Genomic DNA, 26,345 nt, shown 5'->3' on the forward strand with positions numbered 1-26,345 from the left:
TCACTCATCCAAGACAGCAAAGAGTTCTGCTTGCAGTCACAGTGCTGTAAATCTGGTGTAACTGCATTGACTCAATGGGCTTATTTTTGTAGAGCTCAGTATAAATGAGAGAAGGATTTATCCCAGTTGGATTCATGCTTCTTGTTAGTGAGGCAATGTACTATATAATTGGCTCTATCAATAAGACTTTCCCAGTATTAACTTCTTTTTCAGTCTATGTATGGAAACAGATGGAATATATCATAGTCTCTAACAGATATGAAAGTTACAGTATCCTGGAAAAAAGAAGTTTTTATTTGGCTGGGGCTTTTCATCTTTTATCCTGAAATTTAAAAATAGGAATGAAGTGACATGTATTGCTATCCACTGCTCATTTTTTGTTGCTTAACTGTCCTAGATGTTGTGACTGCTGACAGAATCATAACTGTTTGAAGGGTTGGATCCTAAAGTAAGACGCACACAAGGTGCTGTTTATTATTTATAGCACCCACAAGGTGCTATAGATAGAAGATCTAGAAACACATAATTTGAATCTTAGACAACTCACGGTTAATGAAAGTGAAGAATATGAAGATAACAGATTGAAGAAAGGCAAAATCTGACAAAATTCACATGCTCATAGTTGCACTGAAGGTGGGATTTTAGCTTGAAAAAGTTGTTGAGATAAATGTTCTCTATAGTTATAAGAAAACAGGAAGGGAGAGGGTCTTTTCTAGACAGAGGGGAGAGTCTTTAATACAAAATCTTGGAAGGAGCCATTATATTGTTTAACTTTGTGGAAAAAACAGTTTTGAGTGGGTGCTGTGATAATCTGGGAGCTCTCAGGTGATCTGAGTTATTATATTTTAGAGCCAAGAACTTACCTGGTATGGGTTTTTTGTATGTCCCTTGACATACTTATTTTTGCTGCAGTTTTTCCAAAGAAGGGACCATGCTTGGACTGTGCTTAGAAATCAGGAATATAGTCAAACAATAAAAGAGGGAAAAAGATAATTTTGTTCTGATAAATTCTGGTATGCAAAATAGCTAAAGGTGGCACTGATTTATGTGCCCTCCTTTATATTTTGGCAGATTTCTGTTTATTTATTTATTTATTTAATTTTTTTTTTTTAATTTTATTTTAGCTGTCTGTTTTTCACCTGTATACATGTGTTCCAAGAATTCATGCAACATAAATTAAGCATGTACATCCTGTCTGATGTTTTATTTGTGAGGCAAGAGCCATTACACCTTGTCATTTAGAGATTATAACACTTTCAGGAAGTTTAAATTATTCAACTTTGCAAAAGGAATACAAAATTTAATTCTGATTTGAGCATGCCATTTCAAACCACCTTGGTTCTCATTAGAATTATGATAATCTAATGTTAGATTCATTACCATCTAAAATTATTGCAATCTGCTGCCTTTTGTTTTGATTCAAAGTCCATAATTGTGCCACATGATGTCAGTAATTACTGAGGCTGCTTTAGGAAGATACGCAAAGATATGGCAAGAAAAGATGATCAAGCCAAGTTTAGATTTGTTATGTGGTTGTTCATGTGCGTCAGAAACTACATTTTAGTAGTGTATCTGTTTACACTTGATATTGCGTAGGTTCCAGAAAAGGAGGAATTACGCTGGAAGATTAGGAAAACAAATTAAATATAGTCTTGAATCATCCAAGATTGAAAGGAAAGGACTCCTAGCCACATGATGAAGAAGCTTCTATTGTATTTAATCATTTTTTAATGCAGTTTCTTTTAAAGACAATAATATGCTCTTCTCTTTGTAGAACCTGCTCCTCTTCCATGGAAAACAAAATAAACCAAACACTCATACCTGCTGAAAATGAATAAATGTTACTGACTCCAAATTACATTACAGATTATATAATTTAAAACACATAAAAAGATACTCTTTCTAAATAGTAATCCATTTTATTAATTTTGTCTTCTCTTTGTAAATGAATAAGGCAGTCTTTCCACCCCAAGAGGAAGGATGAAGTGAATTTCATTTCTAGTCTTTGTTTTCATATACCTTATTATGAACATTTCACTAATGAAATGAGATTCTACAAAGAATATAAATGTGAAATACACATCCAGAATAGTTTACTGCAATAATGTAACATTACATCACAATTTGATCCATCATTAAAAAAATTACAGCTTTGAGGCGGCCTGAATCCGCTAATGGGACACAACATGGTGGGTAATGTTGTGTCTCTATTGTTTTTCATAAGGTTAAAAAAAGTGAATATGAGAACCAAGATATGCAGGTGTGATGGTGGGTGCTGAACATGAAGTATTTAAAAGGCCCTCATTTTCATCCCATGAAATTTTATTTCTCTTAAAAAGTTCCAATCTGGTGGCCAGAAGCAGATGTCTTTGAGAATTTTGGTAATTTTGTCACTTTAGATTTTATTTTTTTGCATTCTAATACTCATGACCACCTTTCTTGTAGAAGCTTGTGTTCTTTTGGAGTCAGATGGGACTTTTTTTCAGAGTAAATGAAAACAGAATCTCTGGCTAGAGAAGCAATAGATCTTGTGTGTTTTAGTTTCTGATCCATCAAATTAAAGGACTGCACATGTTCTGCAACTGGAAGTAGAAGGAAATAGGAGAATCTTGTAAAATGTCAGAGTTCTGAAATACATGTATATTTATCAGAGCACTTAAAATTAAGAAAGATTAAGGAAAATCAAACTGGAACTTGGCAAATAAACCTTTTCCTTTTGGCTTTTGCATGAAGAAAGGAAAAGATTTCAAGTTTGATGGCAGTTAACAGAGTCAATTTGTGGAAGCAGCTATAAATCAAGTGCTGCTTTATTACACTGCTGCACATTTGGAATAAGTTGGATTACTGCAGTGGGCATTATTTTAAATTTGTACTACTGAAAATGAGAACACGATGTTTCCTGAAATAACTAGCCAAAGTTTAAGAGGAAAGCCACAGTTTAGTAAGAAGAAGAAAAAAAGGAAGAGAAAAACATCATGTTTAAATCAAATGTCAAGAGATTACAGTAAACAAACTGGGATTACTACTCTTATTTAGTCCTTAGTCTTGTTTTGTTAGGTTTAAGTGCTGCCATTTATTGTGGATGATATGGAAGAAGGAAAAAGGATCAAAGCAGTCTGGAGACATGTATGATGACTGAACAGCGTTAGAAAAGCATGCTCCTTTTCCAGATTAAAGGTGTTTTTGCCAGATGATACGAAGAGCAGATTGTTGTTGATTACCTGTATAATGAGAGAGAAGATTTTGTAAATTTGCCTCAGATCACTTGGAGAATTCCAAGTGAACAAAGAGATGAAACTAGATTCTCTGAACGTATTGGGAAACCCCTAATGCTACGGGCCACTGTTGAATAAAGACTAACAACAGTAATCCCATTGAAGAATTCTCCATCTGGTTTTATAAGAAAGGGAAAGCAATTAGTGGCTAAATCAGAACCAGATTACAGAACACCAAAAATTAGCCGCATTGAAGCAATGCTGAGAAGCTCTTACCACAAAGCTGCCTAATTGTGAGAGAAGTTTTGGTTTTGCTGTCTTAGATGTCCCAGAGTGACTTTGTCATTAGCATCCCATAGTGGGGTATTTGGCTTTCTAGCTAGGTCATTTTGAAGTCCTGATCTCTTCCTCCTCACCTCAAGCAGCACCTTTTTAGACTTCCTCAAGATAGCTCTCAGAAAAAAAGCAACAAAACCAAACAAACCTGTTGTGGTTTAGCCCCAGACGGCAACTAAGCACCACGCAGCTGCTCACTCACTCCCCCCCACCCCCACAGTGGGATGGGGAAGAGAATTGGAAGAGTAAAAGTGAGAACACTCGTGGGTTGAGATAAGGACAGTTTAATAGGGAAAGCAAAAGCCGCACGCGCGAGCAAAGCGAAGCAAGGAATTAATTCACTACTTCCCATGGGCAGGCAGGTGTTCAGTCATCTCCAGGAAAGCAGGGCTCCATCACGCGTAATGGTTGCTTGGGAAGACAAACGCCATCACTCTGAATGTCCCCACCTTCCTTCTGCTTCCCCAGCTTTATATACTGAGCATGACATCATATGGTATGGAATAGCCCTTTGTCCAGTTTGGATCAACAATCCTGGCTGTGTCCCCTCCCAGCTTCTTGTGCACCTGGCAGAGCACGGGGAGCTGAAAAGTCCTTGACCAGTGTAAATACCGCTTAGCAACAGCCAAAACATCAGCGTGTTATCAATATTATTCTCATACTAAAACCCAAAACACAGTACTACACCAGCCACTAGGAAGGAAATCAACTCTATCCCAGCCGAAACCAGGACAAACCCCAAAAACCACCTCCAAAAAAACCCATAAAACCAATCACCTCTCCTCACCCACAAAATACATCAGCAGCCCTAGCGACTTAGTCTGGGGTGTCTGGTATTGGTCAATAGCAGATAGAGGGCAGGGGAGTAGAAGGACCATGGATTGGTCTAATACAGCAAATTTAGGACTGCAATTGTAGTGTTATCACAACGCCAGTACACAAGTACATTATCAACCTCTTTTTAAAAATAATACATTGTATTCCAAGGTTGATGTATGAATAAGCATAGGAAAATCATTACTTCTGTGTTAGGAATTCAGCCTGGCTCGTCAGAAAGTGTGTAAAGCTGATACAGCTTGCCAAAGACAGGCTGTTCCTGGAACTGGCTGTTTAACGAAAGTAATAGCACAGCAGCATCAGCATGAGAAAGCATGGCGTGTAACGTTTGCTGGTCTAACTAAGAAAAATATGGTCTGATATTACCTGTGTAGGTGTACAGCAGTCAAAATGAAGACAAAGAGGGGGAAAACACTTTGGTGTTGCGTCATATAGCTGAAGGAAATGAATCAGTTTCTGTTAGCAGTATGCCAGTTAGGTTTGATAAAGAATATCCAGTGGAAAGGTATGCCCAGAATTCATCTGAGATGAATTTTTAGAAGTCTGCTGTGCTGCATCAGTAAGCAGAGATTTCTGTTCTTGTTGGCCCAGATATCACAAAGCAAGATTTAATTAAAGTATTTACAACCTGAACCTAATATCAATCTGATACTATTGATGTATCTAAAAATACAATTTTCTTAGCCTGTATATAGTAAGATATATGCCTTCAAGTAATACAACCTTACCACCTTTTTTTGCCTATAACTTGCTGAAGAGGAAACTGTTTCTGTTAATTACAGCTCAGGGTATAGTGCCCCATAGAGACACTGTGATCTTTTAATTACCTATCTTTATTAGAAATAATCAAAGCTTCAACTTCCTTAACCTTAGAGAATTCTGACATTTCACAAATTTTTCTTCAAAAATTAAAAGTATAACTTGTTTTTTCAAAATTTTGAGACAAACAAATTTTAGAATATAGTATTTTTCTTTCAGTAAGATTGAAAGTGTTTGTTTTGATAAAGGTGATAAAGCCATTCATTTTATATTTTATCACTTTATTTATACTCATGATGGGATTAAAGAGTTTTGAATTTGAGTCCATGTGGATATATATTTTGTTTTATCCTTTGGTTTAGTTAATGTATACCCATGAAATATTTTGCTTTCCTTGAATCATCATTTCCTGACACAAAAAGATATTTCGCCAGGATATTTTTGACCAGCTACTGTCATTGTTTTTTCTGAGTATTAAGAATACATCTACCAGTCTTATCTCAGGGGGGACTGTATTTGAGGGTGACTGAAGAGCTTGCTAAAGTTGGCATTATTGGAACGGTGTGGCTACAACAGCTTTGAATGTGAAACTGTCACCAAATATGAAAAAAAGTGAAGTTTAAAATATATTTCTCAGATATGTTGCCAAATTTCAATTCTCACTCCAGAAGAACTAATTTGCAGGTTGTTTCACTAATTAACTTCAACGTTAGAGTTATTTCTGGAAGATTTATGCTGTTACAAATGAAAATATTTGGAACAACCTTGCATCTCTAAGATTTTTCATTTCTTGTGTGATCTGATTTTAATACAAAATCAGGAATTTTAACTTGTGTAACAAGGATGTCCTGATATAACAGGTTAAAAGTTTAGGCATTGTGAGACAGCGATGCTGTTGTCATTTCTTCTTGTGTGAATCCAAGACAATTCTCCTGACTTCAGTGATTTACACACGTGAAACTCTGAGATTTGACCAAGCTCTGCAGAATTTAGGCTTCTGGTGATCTGAAGTGAGCAAGACGGCTCTGGGCATATGGCATTAATTTCTCTGTTGACTTCAGTTGTTAACTGCTTTTGTGAAATACGAGCATTAAGATGTTGTGAACCTTCGCAATAAGCAGAGACAACGTATTTTATATATGGTTGTCAATGTTCAATTTCATAGCACAGAAAAGAAGCTGCAGTGGAGTTCTCTACATAGAAGAGGTGGCTGTTTAACCATTTATTTCACCAGGTCAGGATTTTTACTCTGGGGACTTAAATGTAATTGCCTTGGTAATCTGTGGTCATTTAACATATTTTAGTCACGTTATTGTGTGTGAAATACAAAGGTGTTTTAGATTGACTGAGGGGCTATCAACCAAAGCAGAAAGGAGAGAAAGATATTTCATTCTTCCATCTTTTCACAAGTCAGTAATACATCAAAATGAGTTTTGGTAAACAATGCCTTATTTTCTTGCCTGTTGGGCAAAGGGTGTTATTTCCTTTCACAAACATGTGTGGGAAGAAATTGGGGAAAATGGCTAGTTACACTGTTTAGCTATGACTGACAAATCACAAATGTCATCAGAGAGTTGTTTATGCCAGACTGTTTCCATTTATTATAATAAACTGACACAATGTGTACTTGTAGTATATGTTGGTAGATATAACCTAGAATCTTTTGTTTCCTCCAGTAAAAGATGAATGCATTTTGATCATTTGACAAGGGAGGGATTTTCCACTCATTTGCGACCCTCTGTCCTAGAGCATGCTGCTGTCAGAAACAGCTTCTCCGTTAACTTCATATGATTTCAGATTAGGCCTTTTCATTGCTACAGCTCAGGAGCATCCCTCCTGGAGAGCCATGCATTTTTAAAGCAGTTGGAAAACTTCTTTAAACAAAAGGTAACACACTGTCTTGTGAGAGAATTTGTGTCTTAACACAGAAATAAGCAGTTGTCGGTCTGCTTTTCTGTGCCATTTCCTCTTACCTGAAGCTGGGTAACCATCTTCATTTTCTCTCATTTCCTCGGTGAATACAAGAATAGTTTCTCCTTTTAAAGAAATCAACTGATCTGCGAATAATCCCATTGATTTAAATCAAAAGACTGTTGCAGTGTGATTACGAACTGCTAAATTTTACTGTCCCTTTTTTTTGGTGATTATTCTTCTGATGGAATACTGTGCAAGAATAGATTATTTGGGAGAATTGGCTTATTTTTACTTATTTTAACTTTATAAATAAATCACGTGATCACACATGAGAAGCTGGGGTCCTATATTCTGTATTCCCAGCACATCAACCAGTGTCATTTTGAGTGTTAAAACTGTATTTCATAGAATCATCACCTCGATAATGCAATAACATTTAATATTCCTTAAAGTGCTCTATATACTCTTAATACTTTAGTAAGAGATTATGAAAAATAATAAAATAACAAAAATTAAACATTCTGGAGGACACCACGTCAGCCAAATATTGCAAGTTATACTTGAAAACTAGGGAAAGATTTCTATTTTTTCTGTTTGTGTTAGTTCAAGTACCATGAAACATAAACAGATAATGCTCAGAGGATGGGATTTCCAGTGTAAATGTGTAGGAAAAATATACATATTACAGTGTACTACAGCACTCTAGCAATATCTGGTATCGATGCAAAATAATTTAAGACAAAACTGTATATTTCTAGGCCCAACATGGCCCTCATTGCTTGTTGAATCCAAGTAGATCATGACTTGTGCTGAAGAAGGTGGGTATTTATGAGTGTGTCTGTGCATGTAAATGAAATAACCCTATACCATGTAAGTTTATGTGAGCCAATAACAGGCCATGTAAAGCAAAACCCAAATAAATAATGAAAATGCAGTGTAATTAATGAAAACACATGTGCCAGAGGAAGTAGGTACTACAGATGCCTAATAAAACTTAGGCTTATGGTGAATCATCACCACAGAAGGCTGCAGATTTCCAGGTAAAAACTGGAAAAACTAAGGTAAATTAATTTCCATGAAGAGAGTCCATTTTCTTTTAGGCTCTTCTCATGGGTTCTTTTCCACAAGAGATTCTGGGCAGGGTCCTTTTTATTTCAGGAGATATTGAAGGAAGAGCATCAAGGAGCTCCTGCTCCTATGACCAAGGGTCCAGCAGGGTTCTTAATAACCCCAGCAAGGACTGAGAAGAGGAGGGGACAGCCCCTGGGGGAAGCTGGCCGATGACACCACAAAACACACACTGCTGGATTACAGCTAAGGACAGCATTAGGGGTCTGTATTTCTACAATAAAACCTTTGGATGTGGTGCCGGTTTCAAACAACGAGATGAGTGGGAAGCTCGTCAGCCCCTTCCATTTTCAGCAACAGCACTGCATCTAGCCTGAGTGTGTCTGGAAAACTTTTGTCAAAGCCCCTTCTGGCTAGTCCATGCCATGTACCTATCCCCTGCCTTTGCAAATATAGCACACAGCTTCATATTTCTATCAGACAGCACAGAGGACTGTTGGTTTGGTTTAATCGCCTTTGTTGAGATGTGATATGAAATGAGGCTGCTGAATGTAGAGCAGTAATATAATCAGTGCCCTGCTCTCAGCAGTGGCAGGATCACTTCAACTCCTGGAGGAGTTAATTTCTGATTTTTCACGCACTTAGACTCAGAAGGATCTTCTTATGATGTTTTTGGTTTTGGGTTTTTGGGGTTTTTTTTTGTTGTTGTTGGTTTTGTATATTTACAACAAAATACTCCAGAAACTGTTTAAAAACTTCCCAGTCAATAGTGTGGGGGACTCAGCAGTCATGAATGAGAAGGAAGGTGCTCCTGACTCTTCCAAAGGGAACAGATAGATACACAAAGCGTGGAATTTTGAAAGGCATCTAGATCTTATTCTTAAAACTGACTTTTGAAATCAGGATTTTAGGATAAAAGGCTTTAATACTCAAAGAAACATAGGAGTCAAAATGCTGAAAATTGGGCAGCTCATGAAGTGCTCTGCCCTTTAGGGAATTCACAGATCCAAATTAGCTGCAGGTCAGTATTTGCATAAATTGAATGAAGTTGGTCCTGTCGATGTGTGTACAGACAGCTTTTCATTAGCTCCGCTCAGTCTCTCAGCCTGTTATGGGTAAGCTGGCCCTGATCCAAAAGCAAGGTAGCTGTGTTAGCATCATGCTGTGCCTGAGCAAATATTTTCTGCTTCTCAGCAGGGTGCTTCAGCCCAGGCAGAGCACTGTGCTAGGACGGTCCTGTGGTTTCTGGGGCTGGGCTGGCTCATGGTCTGCTTACCCACAGCAAGTACTGAGCAGTTCTGCAAACCTCCCCTGAGGTATCTGAGGACAGAAATCTGAAAGCTGAGTGGGGAGCTTCCTAAGGCAGCAGTTCTCAACATTTTTAGACTGAGCACTTCCCTCATCCTTCTTTGCTGTAACAGCTGGGCCTTCCATTTGCATCCACACTCACACCTGCCCCATCTCACCAACCTCCCTCCAGGCTTCGGTGGCCCCTAGGCAGCAATACTGAGCAGCTAAGACCTCGGGGACAACTTCATATTTCTCATTGTCAGCCTGGGTCATAAAAGCAACTTGCTTTAACTGCTTTCTTCAATTTGTGCTAGAATAATCAAGGCAACAGAGACCATGTTTTGGTTTTAAAATACCACCTTCCACCTAATTCTTTTAATTTCCTTTGTTATCATTTCAAGGAAAAATGAGTTAATTGCAATGAAGAAAATGGAAGCTAAACAGATATTTTAACACATACAGAAATGTGAATATTCACTACATCTGGCTGTTCCCTCTCACACTCCATATATGTTCTATTTATAGTTAAGTTAAAGGCATTTTAAAGTTTTTGTTTCTTTTCATTTCTTTATGGGTTGTAAAGTAAATACATTGTGGAATTTGGTAAAAATGACACCCTTAACATGGGACTACTAAACCAGGGCAATGCATTCTTCCCAAATTCAGATCTTTAACATGGCCTGTAAGAGACTCCACACGAAGATTGTCTTTTACTGGTACATGTCAAATATGGTATCTAATAGAAAGTTATGGATGAATGGTCTCCTAATGCTGTAATGTATTGTACTGAACATACTGAAAGAAATGCAACCTTTTTAAGAAAAATACAGAAAATTTAATTTTAAAGGCCTGGTACAGTTCCCACTAAACCCAGCTGGATTTATTTACAATGACTTTGGTGAGAGGTAGAATGGCTTTCTAATTATATCTAACTTAAGAATGGTTGGACTGGGAAAAGAAGAAATTTCTTCTCCTGGAGTTCTGAAAATTTGTACTACACCAAGATATCAGAATTGATGAATCTCGATATAAAATTATAATGATAGAGTCTTTTATCAAAGCTGCAAAAGTACTTTATATATGGGGTAATAAAGAGAAAAACAAAGTAAAAATATCAACAGAGGACTCCACATCTAATCAGTTTCCTTGGTGTGGTGCTGGCAGGAATTTGGAGCAGATTTATATACTTAAGATGAAATAGGGAAAGAGTTGGATCATATAAGTCCTAAAGGAGAAAAAATGTCTGCAAGCTAGTTAGTGCATGGGCTAAGAGATCTTTTAATCACAGGAATTTTAAGATACCTAGGTTGGTGATGAAATGTCACATCTCCTAATGGTTGCTATATATATCTGTTCTGCACAGATCAAAGGGGAAAGCTGCTTCTGCTGCTCATTGCCTGCTGTTCTCATGAATAAACATGTGTTCTCATTTAACTATTTCATTGCATTTTGATAAAAACAATTTCCATAAAGGAACAGACTAAGTTGGATCTGGGAAAGAAAATTATTTAGCAAGAAATATCACAGAATGACTAAGAGTACTTTCTGCTAGCAGGCCATCTCAGGCAGCTGGGATGGATCATGTTCAAATGAGAAGCTTTTGCTAGGAGCTGAGTACTGTGCTGGAAGGATTAGGTGCAGGACTGATTTGTGCACGCACAAATCTTGTGGTGAATGTAGTAGGAACTGATCCAGAAAGTAACAATACTGTTGAAAATGGGAGCCTTTCCACTGCCTTCAGTGTACTGGCACATTCTTCCGTAATCTTGCTTGGTTGACATGGATAGAAATAAATAAAAATATCTGTCTTTAACACACTAACAAATAATATTTCTCAATCATAAAGGTCTTTACAGGCATGAGATAGAGTTTTGATCACGTGAATATGTGTAGCATTTATTTTTAACCAGATAGTCGTGGTGATGTTACTTGTGTCATTGTCCTGAGTGTTAAGTCAAGAATGTTGCAGTGTAAGCTCAGGAGAAAAGCAAAGATGTGATTTGGTGAGTTTACATGACATATGGCAAAAAAGGGCCCAGTTCAGAGTAGGGTCTCCAGAGGAGTTTCAGCCCCTGGTAATTTTTTTCCCCTGGCATGACTGCACACTGCTGTACCACCAGAAAAAGAGGATGGTCTAGATGTATAGAACAGGATGAATTTTAAGCTACAGGAAGGATTGAGCCCATCCTTTAGTGTCTCTAGTGGATTGCCGCTACTACTGTTGTTGCACAACCCAACTGTTCTTAAATTTTTGTTAAATAATTCAAAACGAATTGAAAGATCTTTGATGCTGGGTTTTTGATGTAAACAAAAGGTTAAAATAAAATTACATGTTTGCTTTAAAACAACAAAATGTTGTAACTTAAAGGCAATCTTAAATTATTCTTATTAATTTATTTTAGACTTATATCATTAAAAGATCTCCCAGCAGGCGCTTTGACTTTTTGTAAAATTGGGTCTAGTAGAATGCGCTGAGCATTACCTTGCTCTGGGTGCTGGTCATTAGCTGTTTTGTAAGATAATTTCCAAAAAAGAAGAAGAGAAGTAAGGTTTCAAAGATGCAGTCAAGCGGGCAAAGATACTTAATGATGGTACATTATCTTCTATTCAGAAGTGGAATTTTCTGCTTGTAATTCAGCATGTTCAGAGCTGTGTAAAGGCTAACGTGGTAGGGACCAGCCTGGGCACCATTAAAACCAGTGGCGAGCCAGAGACTCGCCATTATGTGTGTTGAGCTTACCCCCAGGGACACCCATCCAGCTGGGGGCCGGGCTGTGGTACAGACCCTCTGATCTGCTTTTGGGGCACGAGCTGTGGGCTCATCACATACTCTCCAGGAGTCAAGAACTGAAACCACAGCTTCATTTTTTTGACAGATTCTTTATTCCCTCTGCCCCCACCCCACCAAAAGCAAAATATGAAGCTCATAACTTTGCTACAAGATTTACAAGATCTTCTTTTGTCTAAGTACACTGTAGGAGTCATGCACAGAAGAAATGTTTGGAAGTCAAGGAATGACTATTATAAATGATATTATAAAAGATAATGCATGTGAGTGTTCTTAAAATGTGAGCAGGTGCAGAAAAAGACATGAAAAGTATTGTATTAGGGTCTATAACTATTAATTTGTCATAATGATGTCAGGTAACTTAATTGCAACAAGCATAATTTTTACCTCTGTGAAGTGAGCAAACTGAATGTGCATTTGTGTCCTCCTCCTCAACTGAATGTGTCCATTCCACCTCACTGCCTTATCAGGCTAATGGAAATTCATTTGAACTGAAGAACCAACTTTTCAGAGGGCTTTAATGACTTTCTCAAAAGCTACATTCTTGTTTTCTCATTGTCCATCCCTTTTTTTAAAATGGAAAGAAAAATTCAACAAAAATAATCTGTTTATTTTTCCCAGGAAAGACTTAAAATAAGAAGTAGTGTTTAACATATATTCATTGGAAATGTAGTGTAAGTCTCTTCTATTTGTCTTATATAAACACAGAAAGAATATTAAATATGGGAAGTTTCCCTTACACTTTAATTGATTTGTTGTAATCAAACTGTGGTGGGGTCGTAAGTACAAAAAATGCATTTTGCTTTGGTTGAAATGCAAAATTAATACAAGTGTGTGGCTTGGGAACCTCCTGTTTGGAGCATGTTTATTGCTACCACCATTCTCACAGTTCCTGTCAAGCAGCAGGGCATCTGGTTTTCAGGAATTTTTTAAAAAGGCTCTTGGCTGACTCAAAGTTGTCTGAAAAAATGGTGAAATATCCCATAAGCTGGAATGTCCGCAGAATCTGCAGCTTCTCAGAGCAGTTAATCCTCCTGTCCATTTTAAACTTTATGTCAAGAATATAAATCTCACTGAGCAGTTGCATGGAGCTCCTACAGCCTGTAACTTCAGGTGCTGCGTATTGGGCTGAGAGCAGAAATCCTACAGTTTCTAAACCCCACCGTCCATGAAGAAGCCAGGCCAGCTCCACGTGATGACCAGAAGCAATCTAATCAGAGCATGGGAGAGAAAGATCTTAGGCTAAACAAATGGACATTTCTAAGAAAATTGTTTTCACTGCTCCACTCCTGACCAATACAAACAGGTTTTTTTAATCCTGATGCTGTAAATTTGTAACTCTGTGTTGTTGGAGTAAGGTGGATAGCTATGTATCTGCATAGGGTATCCTGGCTTTTCATGAAGCAGCAGAGAGATGTATTATTGATACCTAAAAATCTACCACGCCAATCGGAAGTATGTGCGACCTAAAAGCAGTCTTAAGGGATTAAGTAGATTTTGCAGTGAAAGGAAAAAACTGGAATCATAGAATATCTCGAGTTGAAAGGGACCTATAAGGATCACTGAGTCCAACTCCCTGCTTCTCGCAGGACTACCTAAAACTAAACTGTATGACTAAAACCGTCATCCAGATGCTCCTTGAACTCTGACAGGCGTTTTAGGTAAAATCTTTTCTGGGATGCTGTCAGGGTACAGTGGGGGCCCAGGGCTCCCTGGGTGCCAGGAACTGTGGGGGTCCCCAGGGCGGACAGGCAGGGCCTGACAGCCAGGGCCTGTCCCAGCCGCCCAAGCCAGGAGCGGGGCAGTCTGGGGCAGCCCCAGCACCGGGCATTGGCACCTCCCTGGGGATGGGGATGGGGACAGGCCAAGACTGGGCTGGGCCTTGGGCCCGCGGGTGGCCCGGCTCAGCGTGGCCTATGGCCAGGGAGGGCAGGGCTGTGAGGGCTGGAGATGAGTCCTGCTGCAGCATTGCTGAGGCAGGGACTGACAGCCCCTGGGGCTGACACGGGGGCCTGGGCTCTGGGCAGAGTGGGGGGAGCCTTGGGGGACTGGGCAGGGGCAGTCAGGCCAATGGTGCCTTCAAGACCCTGACAGATCGTTTTTAAGTACATGAAGGTATTTATTAATGAAAAAAAATCCAATCTAATCTCAGTGTCCTGGCTTTAAAAGGCATTTTGAAATGATCTTGGAATCACTGGTGAGTTTCTTACTCTTGTTTTAGCAACTGTCTTTTGTTCTTCCATGCTATGCAGCCTGGCACCAGCACCTTGTCAGGCTGCTCTGCCCGTCTGCCATGTTGAGTTCACCCACTTCTCTGCTTGGGAGCATCCATGAGGGGAAATGACTCAGGCACACACAGGGTTGAGTTATGGCTCTTTGGTACCTTGTGAAGAAAGGGGTTCTTTCGAAGGAATCATTTCCCCATTATTTGTATGCCTCAGGGCTAGATTTATCTTGGACTTATCCAAGGAGCAATCTGGAGTACCATCTTAAAAGCAATGTGTCTTGAAGCAAGAAAGGAGAAACTGTAAATTGTCATGATCTTTGCAGGTGTAAACCACCATTTCCTTTTGTTTATCTAGTTGCTTTGACAGACTAATGGGAAAAGGATAGAGCCATCTCCTTTACCTCTTCCCCTTTCACACTTACTTAAAGATAGCTCCATGCTTTAATATGCCATGCATACCTATGATTCATGTGAAGAAGGCCCCGTCTAACCCTAATTTGTTTGCTTTTAATCTGCCACACTCTTATTCTTTTGATATCAAGAAATTGCTTTGGAGGTCCAAGTTTACAACTGAAGGATTTTAATGGTTCTCTCATTATCACTCTTCCTCTTTTACATTATAGAATGTGAATGTATTCCCACTAAAGTTTTGGATTTCCTAAAGGTGGGTTACCAGCAATATTTGTGCTGCCATTCTATGTTCGCGAGGTATTTACGACATACAGAAAATGTTAAATTTGCTCCCTTTGGTCTTGAGACTGTTGCACATTATGTAACACCCCAGGGATTTCTATGAATATCTAGAAATTTGTAACAGTCACTTTGCTGCTGTGTGGAATAATGTTCTTTAGACAATGCATTGAGCTGGAAATCCAAACTTGTAAGCAAATGCTGAGAGTTATACTTTTGCAAGAACCCGAGCTCGTCCCGAGTTGTGCTGAGCAAACGCTGACTAGTCTATTCAATTGCATTAGGCATCAAGTGAAAAAATATGTGTTCATTTCTGTGGAGATAGTATATATTTCTCTTAGCTTTTTCAATAAAACATAGGTGTAATGGAAGCTGGTGTTTTGTTATGATTCTTATATTGAATTTAGATGCTTTTTTTGTCGACAGATAAGATAGCAAGTCAGGGATTCATTTGAATATGAATTTTTCTTATTTGCTTGAATCTTTCTCGACAGTTAGTTCTGCTGGCTGTGGCTCTGACTTACCCCACTCTACAAGCAGAGCTGGAGTATTGGAGAGGTTGTGATGGCTGTTCCTTTTTCTGTGTTTAAGGTCAGAGTTGTGTTCTGCCTGTGTTGGTGGTCAGCCAACCACAGAGCAGAGTTAACTTTACAGGCATATCAAGTTTTTGTTTAACTAACTGAATTGAGATTTGGAGCATTTAAAATAGAAATCTGTTAGACCAAAGAAGGACTTATACTTGTACTTCCCTCACTATACTTGGTATTATTCCCTCACATATAATGGTATTAAGGTGTCTTTTAATACACAGGAATATCTTTACTGCTATGAAGTATGTTTATTCTGACAGGGGGTAGACTCATCTGATCAGTGTAGGCATCTATGTCCAAGCCTTGTGCTCCCTTTACAACAGAGAAATGTAGATATTTCTACACATGGGACACGATTAATTCGACCCTGACTTAGACGTCTCACATAGATCACATGAATTTTATTCTAGAAGCACCTGTTTCTATTGTTGCCTGTAAAAAGAGGAGTTACTAGTTTAGTTGTAAACTGAGCGAAGTAAAGAATTCTACACTATCCACACTTGCAGTACATTAATTATCCCAGAAATAAGTTGTGTAGTTTTTGTCTGAAGACAAAATGATACCCTCCTACCTCTCCTTCCTGTTTCCACCTAGATCTCTGTTAAGTCAGTCACTGGTTCATCCCTCTGCTGCTCAGCAAGACTGATCACCTTTGGCAGGTCTCACGAATCTCCAGTAATGGAGAATCCAGCTCCTCACCACTTAATGTTTCCATTCTCACTGTCCCTATAAATAGAAGAATATCCCACATGAAAATAATTTCAAATTTGAGCCTTTTACTTCTGGTTCATTTCACAGTCACAGAATAGTTGAGGTTGGAAAGGACCTCTGGAGGTCATCTGGTTCAACCCCTTGCTCTAGCAGGGCTGCCTAGATCCAGTTGCCCAGGACCACATCCAGGTGGCTTTTGAATATCTCCAAGGATGGAGACTCCACAACCTCCCTGGGCAACCTGTGAGAGTGTTCAGTCACTCTCAGTAAAAAAAGTGTTTCCTGATGCTCAGAGGGAACCTCCTGTGTGTCAGTTTGTGCCCATTGCCTCTGGTCCTCTCTCTGGGCACCACTGAAAAGAGCCTGGCTCCATCATCTTTGCACCCTCCCTTCAGGTATTTATATTCATTGATAAGATCCCCCTGAGACTTCTCGTCTCCAGGCTGAACAGTCCCAACCCTCTCAGCCATTCCTCATAGGAGATATGCCCCAGTTCCTTAACCATCTTTGTGGGCCTTCGCTGGATACTCTCCAGCATGTCCATGTCTCTCTTGTAGTGGGGAGCCCAGAACTGGACACAGCACTCCAGGTGTGTCTCAGCAGTGCTGAGCAGAGGGGAAGGGTCACCTCCCTCGACCTGCTGCAGCACTCCTCCTAATGGAGCCCAGAGTACTGTTAGCCTTTGATGCAAGAGTACATTGCTGACTCATGTTCCACCAGGACCCCAGGTCCTTTTCTGCAAAGCTTTTCCCACTGGGTTTGTAGAAAAATCTGACCTCTTTGCATCAGCTCTTAGTGTAGTTGAAGAGTTTCATATTTCCACCCTGAGATTTTTCTTCTTTGGGGTAAACTATCAATTTTTTTCAATTTTTTTTCTAGGTCATCTTTTCTAGACCTTTCATCACATTCATTGCTCTTCACCAGACTCTCCAGTTGATCCACCTCTTTCTTTATTATACCAAACAGGAACAGTTTCGTCCATCTAGGGCCTGAACAGTGGTGGTCAGAGCAGAAGGATTACTTCCTGTGTTTTGAAAGCTATATTCTTGTTTACATAGTCTCGTATAGTGTTTTCTTTCTTAATGACAGCATAACTTGTTTAGTGGCTTACATTCATCTGTTCCACTCGGGAGATGCTGGGCCATCTTCTTAGGAACTGTTATCTTGCCTGCATTTTTTGCATTTGATTATTTCTGCCTGAACATATTCATTGCCCTTGTTTTGAATCCCATTTTTAGCCCATTTCTCCAATTTAAGACTTTTTTTTTTAATTCCAGTGTCTTCCATCATACTTGCAGCTCTTCTAGATGTATCATCTGGAAACATGACAAGCAGAGTCATAATATTTATTTCTGGAAGTGACCTGTTGCCTTGTCCAGTGCTCACAAAATCCCCTAAGCCCCTAACCACTCAAATACTTTGGAATATCTTTCTGTAAATGTCCCTGAGAAACTGCCATGTATCCTATAGGACATTCAGAGAATTGAATCCAGCTGTTTAAAAATTTAGGTGAGCAGCTGGCTCACCTTTCTAAAAGTCACCCTATACTCTCATCCTCAGTGTGCAGTGATGCTTTTTTTTTCCTGAGTTTATGTTATTTTATTTGAAGTTATTTATTTTATGTTATTTATTTTATTTATTGTTATGTTATCTATTTTGTTATTTATTTTGTTATGTTATTTATTTTGAATGTTATTTATGTTATTTATTTTGAAGTGATGATGGTGTCCACATTGATTTGTCATAAGCTGGATTTCCCCCAGTCTTCCCAGTCCTCTAAATAATTATGGGCCTGTTAAAGAAGCAGCTTTGTTTATTCTCATTGAATTTGTTCATTGTATGAAGTCAAGTATGCATGTGTAACTGTTTACAAAAGTGTGGCCTAGCACTATAAGTTTCCTAACCTACTCCCAATAAAAAGCCCCCAAAAAAGAAGGCTATAATCACAGTTCCGGAGGTATTATGTACTGATCAAAGTCAAAGCGGCAGCTCCATTAAAATTTGTGGATTGCAGAGGGTGCAGAATACATGGCCTGGCCTAATGATGAAGAAAATTATTTTTTAACCCCCCAATTCTTTCTCAGAAATACTGTCTCATAGTTCCCTTAATATTTTCCAGAAGGTGTGTACACCTTCTCTCAGCCACTATTCCAAAATGCCCGTCTTTGTACAGAGAAGTATTGTCTTCCATCAGTGCAACAAAGGAGGCTTTTCCCCATGCTTTTCCTTAAAAACTAGGCAGTGGAGTTGGCATTTGATTCATAAGCTTTTGATCCATACTTAATCCTAGGGTGGCATGCATCCAGAGCATGCAGAGTGTTGCATATTGTGTACCTAATGAAGTAGCTGTTGGTGTACAGCACAGTAGGAGACTCTCATGTTCTCAAACAGCTTTAGAATCTGTCAGTGTTCCCTGGGTGGGTCTTTGGGGAGAGAGGCTGAAAGAGTTCCTGAGAAGCAAGGCCTCTTCTGTTTGCTCTCCTTTCTTTGCAGTGGGTTTGCAGTGAAAGTAAAATTCAGCGATAGTTTTTTTTGGTTTTCATCCTAGAGCTACTTAGGCTGGACCATCATTTCACAGCAACATAATCCTGTAAAATATGTGTAATTGCTTGTTTCAAAATGTTTTCTTATACCACTGTAGATCAGGAGAATGTCCTCTGAAAACAGCGGAATTGTTTTCATTTTATTCAGTGAGAATATAATTAAAGAGACAGGAAAGCAATGAAATGTAGCAGTAATGAAATACAACTGATGACAGAAATGTTTCAGTCTTTCCCTGCTTACAAGGAAGACAGATGATGTAATACTGATTGCCTGTAGGCTTACGGTCCAGGTGTAAAGCAGTCCAGCTCTGGGGAGATGCTCAGAAGTGTGACTTGCTCTTGCAAACTTCAGGCAAATCTGATGTCCCATTTCATTCAGTTACACTTTAAGATACAGAGAAGGATATAAGAGGTGAGAAAGTCCAAAGAAAAGAGGTGGAGGTTATGCTGGATCACAGTTGCAGACCAAAATCCTCTTTCCTTCAGAAAGAGTCTGAATCATCTTAGAAACTTCTTTGGAAGGGAAAGGGCTTTGCAAAAGCTGTGAAGAGCAATGCAGTCTTAGCTCTTCTCTGCCGTTGTGCTTTACAAGACCTGAGTGTTTCTCCACAGGCAAGCTGGGGAGAGCAGCTTTGCTTCTGCTGTCCAGTTCCCTCATTTGGCAACTTGAAGAGACTAGCAGGCCATTTGCTAATAAAAACCCCTCGGTCATCAAGAGAGAGCAGGACATCAGAATCACTAATATAACATGAAAGGAGTGATAGGAAACATCAACAATTCCTGCTAAGCAGAGCAAATTATAATAATATTCAGAGGATAAACTCAAAATAGCACTGAACCTTTGACCCTTTCAGGAAACCAAGCAGTTGTGTAGGGAGAATATCTTTGCAAAAGTTTCTAAAATTGCTCTAGAAACCCTCAACCTTGCTGAAGCAGGGGCTCAGCTCAGTTGAGCAGAACAGGTTCTTATTAGTTTAGGCATTTTACAGCATCGTCTGTGTCTTCTATTGCTTCTCACACATAAGTCTTGAAGTGTGTTATAGGGTGGTCAATATCATTGTTCCTGCTGTGCTGAAAGGCCAAATAAGCACTCAGAGTTGATAATTTGCCTGGGGTTACCCAGAAGCAGAGCAGAGGACTCCAGAGTGCCTGTTTAGTATGTTTGCGCTCAATCAGTGTTTCCTGAGAAGAATCCACCTGGGGAACATTGGCACAATATATTCACATGGACAGAGATCACATCAAAGAGTTTAACACCTCAAATTGACAAAGGCGAAGTGGGAGCACAGAGGGATGCATTAATTTTCTTCTAGTCTCACAGCAGGTTAACAGAAGAAACATGGCTCCAAGCCAGGTGCCTTGCCTTGCTGACAAGCAGCCCACCCCAGGCCAGGCTGGCTCAGCCAGGGTGTGTGGTCACACTCTCTCCTCCTGAGCTGACACCCTATTTTCATCTGGAGGTGCGAGAGAGAAGTGATAATATGAGATACATTTGTTTTACACACCAGTGAAGTTCTAGGAACAGAAACCAGAAAAACTCTCTGGCAAAGGGCAACAAAATAAGAAGATAATTTAGAAATGCCATACCATGTGTTTCACATTTGGCAATTTGTACTTCAGAGTTAAAACAATTTTGTATGTGCCCTTTGAAAGCATGAGGCTGCATGCATGAAGAAAGCACCTATTTCCCTTATGTTTTGAGCAGGGAGCCATATGTTTTAAAAATTAAAAAGAACAATTAGTCTTGGAGCATTAAATCTGCCCATCTAGGTAGCTGACTACCTTTCTCACAGAGATGGCTGTCCCATAATGAAGCTGAGGAAACAAGGCTTAGAAATGTAAATATTAGTAGGTGTGTGGGAACATAAATTAGGAAAATTGACAATTGTAATTACTTTCATTTACTTTCATTTGCTGAGTTCCCAGGCTGACACCAGAAGTTACATCCGTAGGGTTGCTAGCAGGGTGGGGTGTGGAGGCAGAGGGGCATGGGGATAGGATAGGCTCAGTCCCTGTGTTGACAGTAGGATCTGCAATGACAGCATATTATCTGATGTAAGAAATCCCTAATAGAAACAGGAGCTTCCCAACATCTCCCCCAAACATGGAAAGTACCATGTGGGCGTAGCTGTCAGCTCAGCAGGAGCTTCCAGGCCTCTGGATGCTTAAATCACATCATTATTACAGACACCTCTGGATTCTCTGATTGAGGTTTTCCTATTTTGCTTGGAAGGATTATGGATGGAAGGAAGATTAAATGATAAAGTGAATCATGTGAGGGTGAGGGAATGCCTACACGATGAAAGAAAGGGTGACTGGAGGAGACCTTTTTATTTCAGTGGATTGTGTGGAATAGAAGAATACAGATTTAAGGCATTATGCTGCCTAACACTGTGCTTAGATGCACAAGGTTTGTGTGTTGTGTATTTTTTAGATCACTTAGCACAGTATTGCCCTGGTCTTTGTGCAGTACTGGAATGAAAACATTAACGATGATTGTTTTTCATGACAGAGGCTACGGCAGGCTGTATTTACAAAGAGATTCAGTTTATCATCTGATTCAATTATTTTCTGCTTAAACAAAACATGTCCATCTTAGTTTTCTGTTTGTTTCTTTTTGTTTTTTATATACTATATTCAGGTGAGAAATGTCCCTTTGCAGTATTTGACAGTTACTTCTGTGTGACCCAAGTAAGTTAATGAAAATCAGAATGTATGTAGCCCCAAATGTCAAATATATCATTACAGTTGGTTTTCAATGTCCATTTTAGTCTGGTAGTTTTGTGCTTGACTGCCATCATAGAGCAAGAGGTAACAAGCCACGGCCTCATTGGTATCAACCACTAGACAGCACTCAAAACATTTAGCCATTTAACAGGCAAATGCAAAATCTATAAACCAGTGTGACGAACCACCTGCTACTCCTTTCCTACTGTTCCTTCTTCTATTCTGCAAATACAAATTACAGGAATCTATATCACCAAGAAATCTGCAGACTCTAACAGAATGTCAGCCTTCAACTCTGCTGCATGTACGAGAAGGCACATAGGAAATAGGAGCTCTGGTACACTTTTTCCATGCCACTCATTATTTTATGGAGTTCTTTCTCATGTCTGTTCTTATTTGATTCCTCTATAACATGGCCACATTTGACTTAGTAGCTGTTTTGCTGAGAAAGAATGGAAGCTACTTCACCATTTCACTAACCTGCTTTCAGATAGTTATTTTCCTTTAATTTTGTGCTTTTTATAATTTATAGCTAAGTAACAGAGAAGGAGCTACTCTGGAATTTGCTTTTAAGGCCAGGTACATTCCAGGAGCAAAATTTAGAAGCATTATTTACACACCATTCTGAGAAATACATGTTATTGTGGTTGCTTTCTTATTTCATTGGGTTGAAATAGAATCTAACATCTGATTTGGGTATACTTTTGTGTCAGTATAGGCTATTTTCTGACTCACCTTGGTGAGTAGACTATATGAGTCTCATTACTTGAATAGGTGAGTGTAAGAGGCTTCTGTATAAAAGGCTACAGTTTTATGTTTATCATTTTAGCTGAAAAGGAAAGATGGGGAAAGTAGAATGGGGATCTACATCTATTAGCTAATTTTTCCTTTTCTAAATTCTATTTTTATTTTGCAGGTGATGGAAATTAAAGGACAAATGATACATGTGCCAGAATCAAATTCGATTTTGTTTCTGGGTTCCCCCTGTGTGGACAAGCTGGATGAACTGATGGGCCGAGGCCTCCATCTTTCCGACATACCTATCCATGATGCTACTCGCGATGTCATATTGGTTGGGGAGCAAGCAAAGGCCCAGGATGGCTTGAAAAAACGAATGGATAAACTGAAGGCAACGCTAGAATGCACACACCAAGCCCTGGAAGAGGAGAAAAAGAAAACAGTGGATCTCCTTATTTCTATTTTCCCTGAAGAAGTGGCTCAGCAGTTGTGGCAGGGGCAGCAGGTTCAGGCCAGGAAGTTTGATGATGTCACCATGCTCTTCTCGGACATTGTTGGCTTCACTGCCATCTGTGCGCAGTGCACGCCCATGCAGGTCATCAGCATGCTGAATGAACTCTACACGCGGTTTGACCACCAGTGTGGATTCCTGGACATCTACAAGGTAATAGCTCAAGTCCGAAGTTAGCAAAACCTAATTAAAACTTAAGATAGAAAAAAATCCCAGTAGCCATCTTCCTAAATTACAGACCTTCCCTATAAAAACAGAAAGGCAATATTTTTGTTTCGTGTGAAAAAAATAAATCTGAAAGATGCCCATTGAAAATCAAGTACTTTGATGCTGAGCTGTCATCATGGTTCCTGCATGGGAATATATGCCTCATATTCCCATTTTCCTATAGGAACATACATGTCCTGTATTATAGCCTGGTTTCCTTTAGGTGACACATCAGCCACAGTGTCCTAAGGGTGATGAAGTGAACAGTGATGATCCTAGCCCAAGCTGCAGCTCCTGGAAGGCACTAAAATACTTTCTGTTTCAGCTGAAACTTGAGTAGTTTAGGGTTTAGGTACTTATCTTTCCCCTGAAAGAATTAAAATTTTCCATAAAAAGCAGAGCATTCACTAAAAAAAATGTTATAAGAGATTTAAACTTCCACTGAAAAACAGGAAGAGGACAGGAGATGCCCATTCATAGTTAATTGAATGAGTGGGACATGGCACTGGGGTGCCATGTTCCTTTGCTGCTCTGCGGAAAAGGAGATGTCACATGTGTTGGTCCTGTTACAGACTTCATCACCTTCGCTTCTCTTCAGTGGATTTGGTGTCCAGTATGTATTTGAGAGAAAAAAGAGGGGAGGTAGAATTTAATAAATGCAGTTAAGATATTATCTGTGTAATTATCCTGTGAAATCTACAGATAATATGTTTTGTATATGGAATATGTTTAATTTTGTGATAGGAAAAGCAGAGCAAATTTCTTTTTATAACTGAATGCACCAAAGAAAAAAAATGTAGTTGTAAAATTATATTTTGACTTCGTTTTCTGTCTGAGGCTTGCAAACTAAATCACCAGTTTTCAAACTGTTTCAAATAGTATTTGTTGATAGGCTACAGAGAAAAGGTCTTCACAAGAGTTCTGTCCCTTTAATTTTTAGCCTCTAATACACTTTAAAAGGCATCCAAAAATATTAATTACCCACCTAAATAATAATCATGACTGAAAAGTTACAATACATACCACAGATAGAACTGAACATGGTATAGATATACGTTGGTAGGACAGTATACCAAAGTAAAAGATCACACTAAGTAAGTTTTGTGCTCCTGGGCTAGGGGTTTGCATTACTAATGCTCAGAAGCGAAAGGCCATATTGGGAGAGGACTACGATAGAAGGTACCAACCCTCATTTGAAAATTGTTACCGTGATATAGTCAGAAAAGATTGGAAGTTTGATCTCAGTTTGTATTTATCTGGTGTTACTGCACTGTATCTTGAGCCAGCTCTGAGAACAGGACTTGAGGAACTTCTGACCCACAGTCAAGAGTGATACCTAGTGACCTTGTTTCGCATGCTGTATCTGGTACATGAGTGTAGTTAGTGTTTTCCCAGATGATTAATTTTAGTTAGCTGTTTTGAGGCATTCAGGACATTCTTTGTTGAAAACTATGGTTGCCTGGGAATAGGAAATAAAGTATGTAAAACTCTATGACCTGTTTGGAAGGAAGGTTAGCTGAATCCTGTGAGAACAGTAAGAAGGAATATTTATACATAGGTCATGTATATTATATCATTTACACCATGGCTTTCTGCCTTTCACCTAGCTTTGTGCCACTTTAGATAGAAAGATGTTACTGTATGGAAATACTGTCCTGACCAGTGAAATAAGATGACAGCTGCTGAGATAGGCAAGATAAGATTTATGCATTCAGAAAACGAATAAACACTCCAAAAAGTTAAGACCCTCATGTAATTCTATGAGCAGAGGAATAAACAAAGCCTATTTTTCTATGGAAGGATGTCTTACACTTCTAACACCCTTTCTCCACTGTTACTGCCTTAATATAGCCAGTTCTTTCTCATATCCTTTCATAGCAGGTTTTCCTCCATCTTGCTACTCCCCCGTGTCCCCTGAGCCTCCCTACACGTCCCCTGCTTCCCTGCACAGCCCATCCATGACCAAGGCAGTGTGCACTGTGGCTACTTTGGAGCTGTCTGTAACTTTTTTTCTCCCCCCAAATCTTTATTTTTCATTTGTTTTTTAACCAGAATTCTAGAAAAGTTACTGAAGGGTTAGGTGAAAATTACTCAGTTGAGCATTACAGAAAGACAAAACTCAGGCAATGAACCCTTTTTCCTTTCCTTAGAGAATCAGGCTTAAAATAAAATGACAATTCTTTTGAAAAAGCATTTGCGTTTTAAAATAAAAATAGCTCGTGTGTTTATATCTTTTTCATTTGTTTCAGATGATATTCTGGAAGCTAAGTTTATTGCTAGGAATGATCACCACCACAGCATCTATAATTTTAGAAGTTATTGTCAGGCAGTGAATTTTAGATATGTAATCACCAGTATTTGTACCCACAGCCTGCCTCTAAGATATACTCCTGTAACTAGGCTACAGAAATTTATCATGTGACCTATATATACATCAAAACAGATCAATTTTCAAATTTCCTTGTTTTTAAGCAACATGGCAAGAATAATTTTCAAAGATTATTTGGTGGGTACTTCTGAATACTAAATTCACCATTTTGTGAACAGAAAATTAAGCAAAATTCATTAAATAATTTCCATGCTGTAAGTTATTCACCCAGCTTTACTGTTAAAGCATTTTGAATTCAGAACCTCGGTGCTTCTAATCTTGGATTCAGACAATGAATGTAATATTTTCAATTGTCTCATACTATTCATTCAGGGATGTTTACAGAGAATTATGGCACAGAAAGAAGAACAAAGATCCTCGCATTTAACAAGTCAGACATAGAGGGCAAGCATAATGAGCTGTTGGATACAGAATGAGAAATATTTGGAGAGGGCTGAAGGGGGTTGAATTAGACTTTGAAATTTCTTAGAAATTAAAGTAAGTAGCTATAACTGATGAGGTAGGGAAAGGATATGCAATGGATGGATGCATAGGTAAGAATGACACAGGCAGATGATGGGCTCGGAAAATGAACTTCACAGAAGCATTTTGAATGGATAGTAAAGATGACAGATTACATTTGTGCAGGCTGAGGGAGAAGATTGCAGTAATTGAGATGCACGTTGATACGAGCCTGGGTGACAGTTTTAGCAATCTGGAAGAATCTGTGTTTTAGAGACTGAAACTTTAGAAAGAATCTGCTTACATATAGCCTTGATGAAAAGATCAAGAGGGACAGTCTTGAGGTAATCACAGAAGGAAGAAG

At 39.0% G+C, this 26,345-nt stretch overlaps 1 protein-coding gene across 1 annotated transcript in view; it reads left to right on the forward strand.

The window, feature by feature from the left end:
• GUCY1A2 (guanylate cyclase 1 soluble subunit alpha 2) overlaps positions 1–26,345 on the forward strand; it is a 169,010-nt gene that overhangs the window by 68,586 nt on the left and 74,079 nt on the right. The window contains exon 5 of the mRNA XM_072850613.1: positions 22,612–23,097. Coding sequence (XP_072706714.1) covers positions 22,612–23,097 — 486 coding nt within the window. The remainder of the gene's footprint in view (positions 1–22,611; positions 23,098–26,345) is intronic.

This window comes from Ciconia boyciana, chromosome 1 (assembly GCF_034638445.1).
Source record: "Ciconia boyciana chromosome 1, ASM3463844v1, whole genome shotgun sequence".
NCBI lineage: Eukaryota > Metazoa > Chordata > Aves > Ciconiiformes > Ciconiidae > Ciconia > Ciconia boyciana.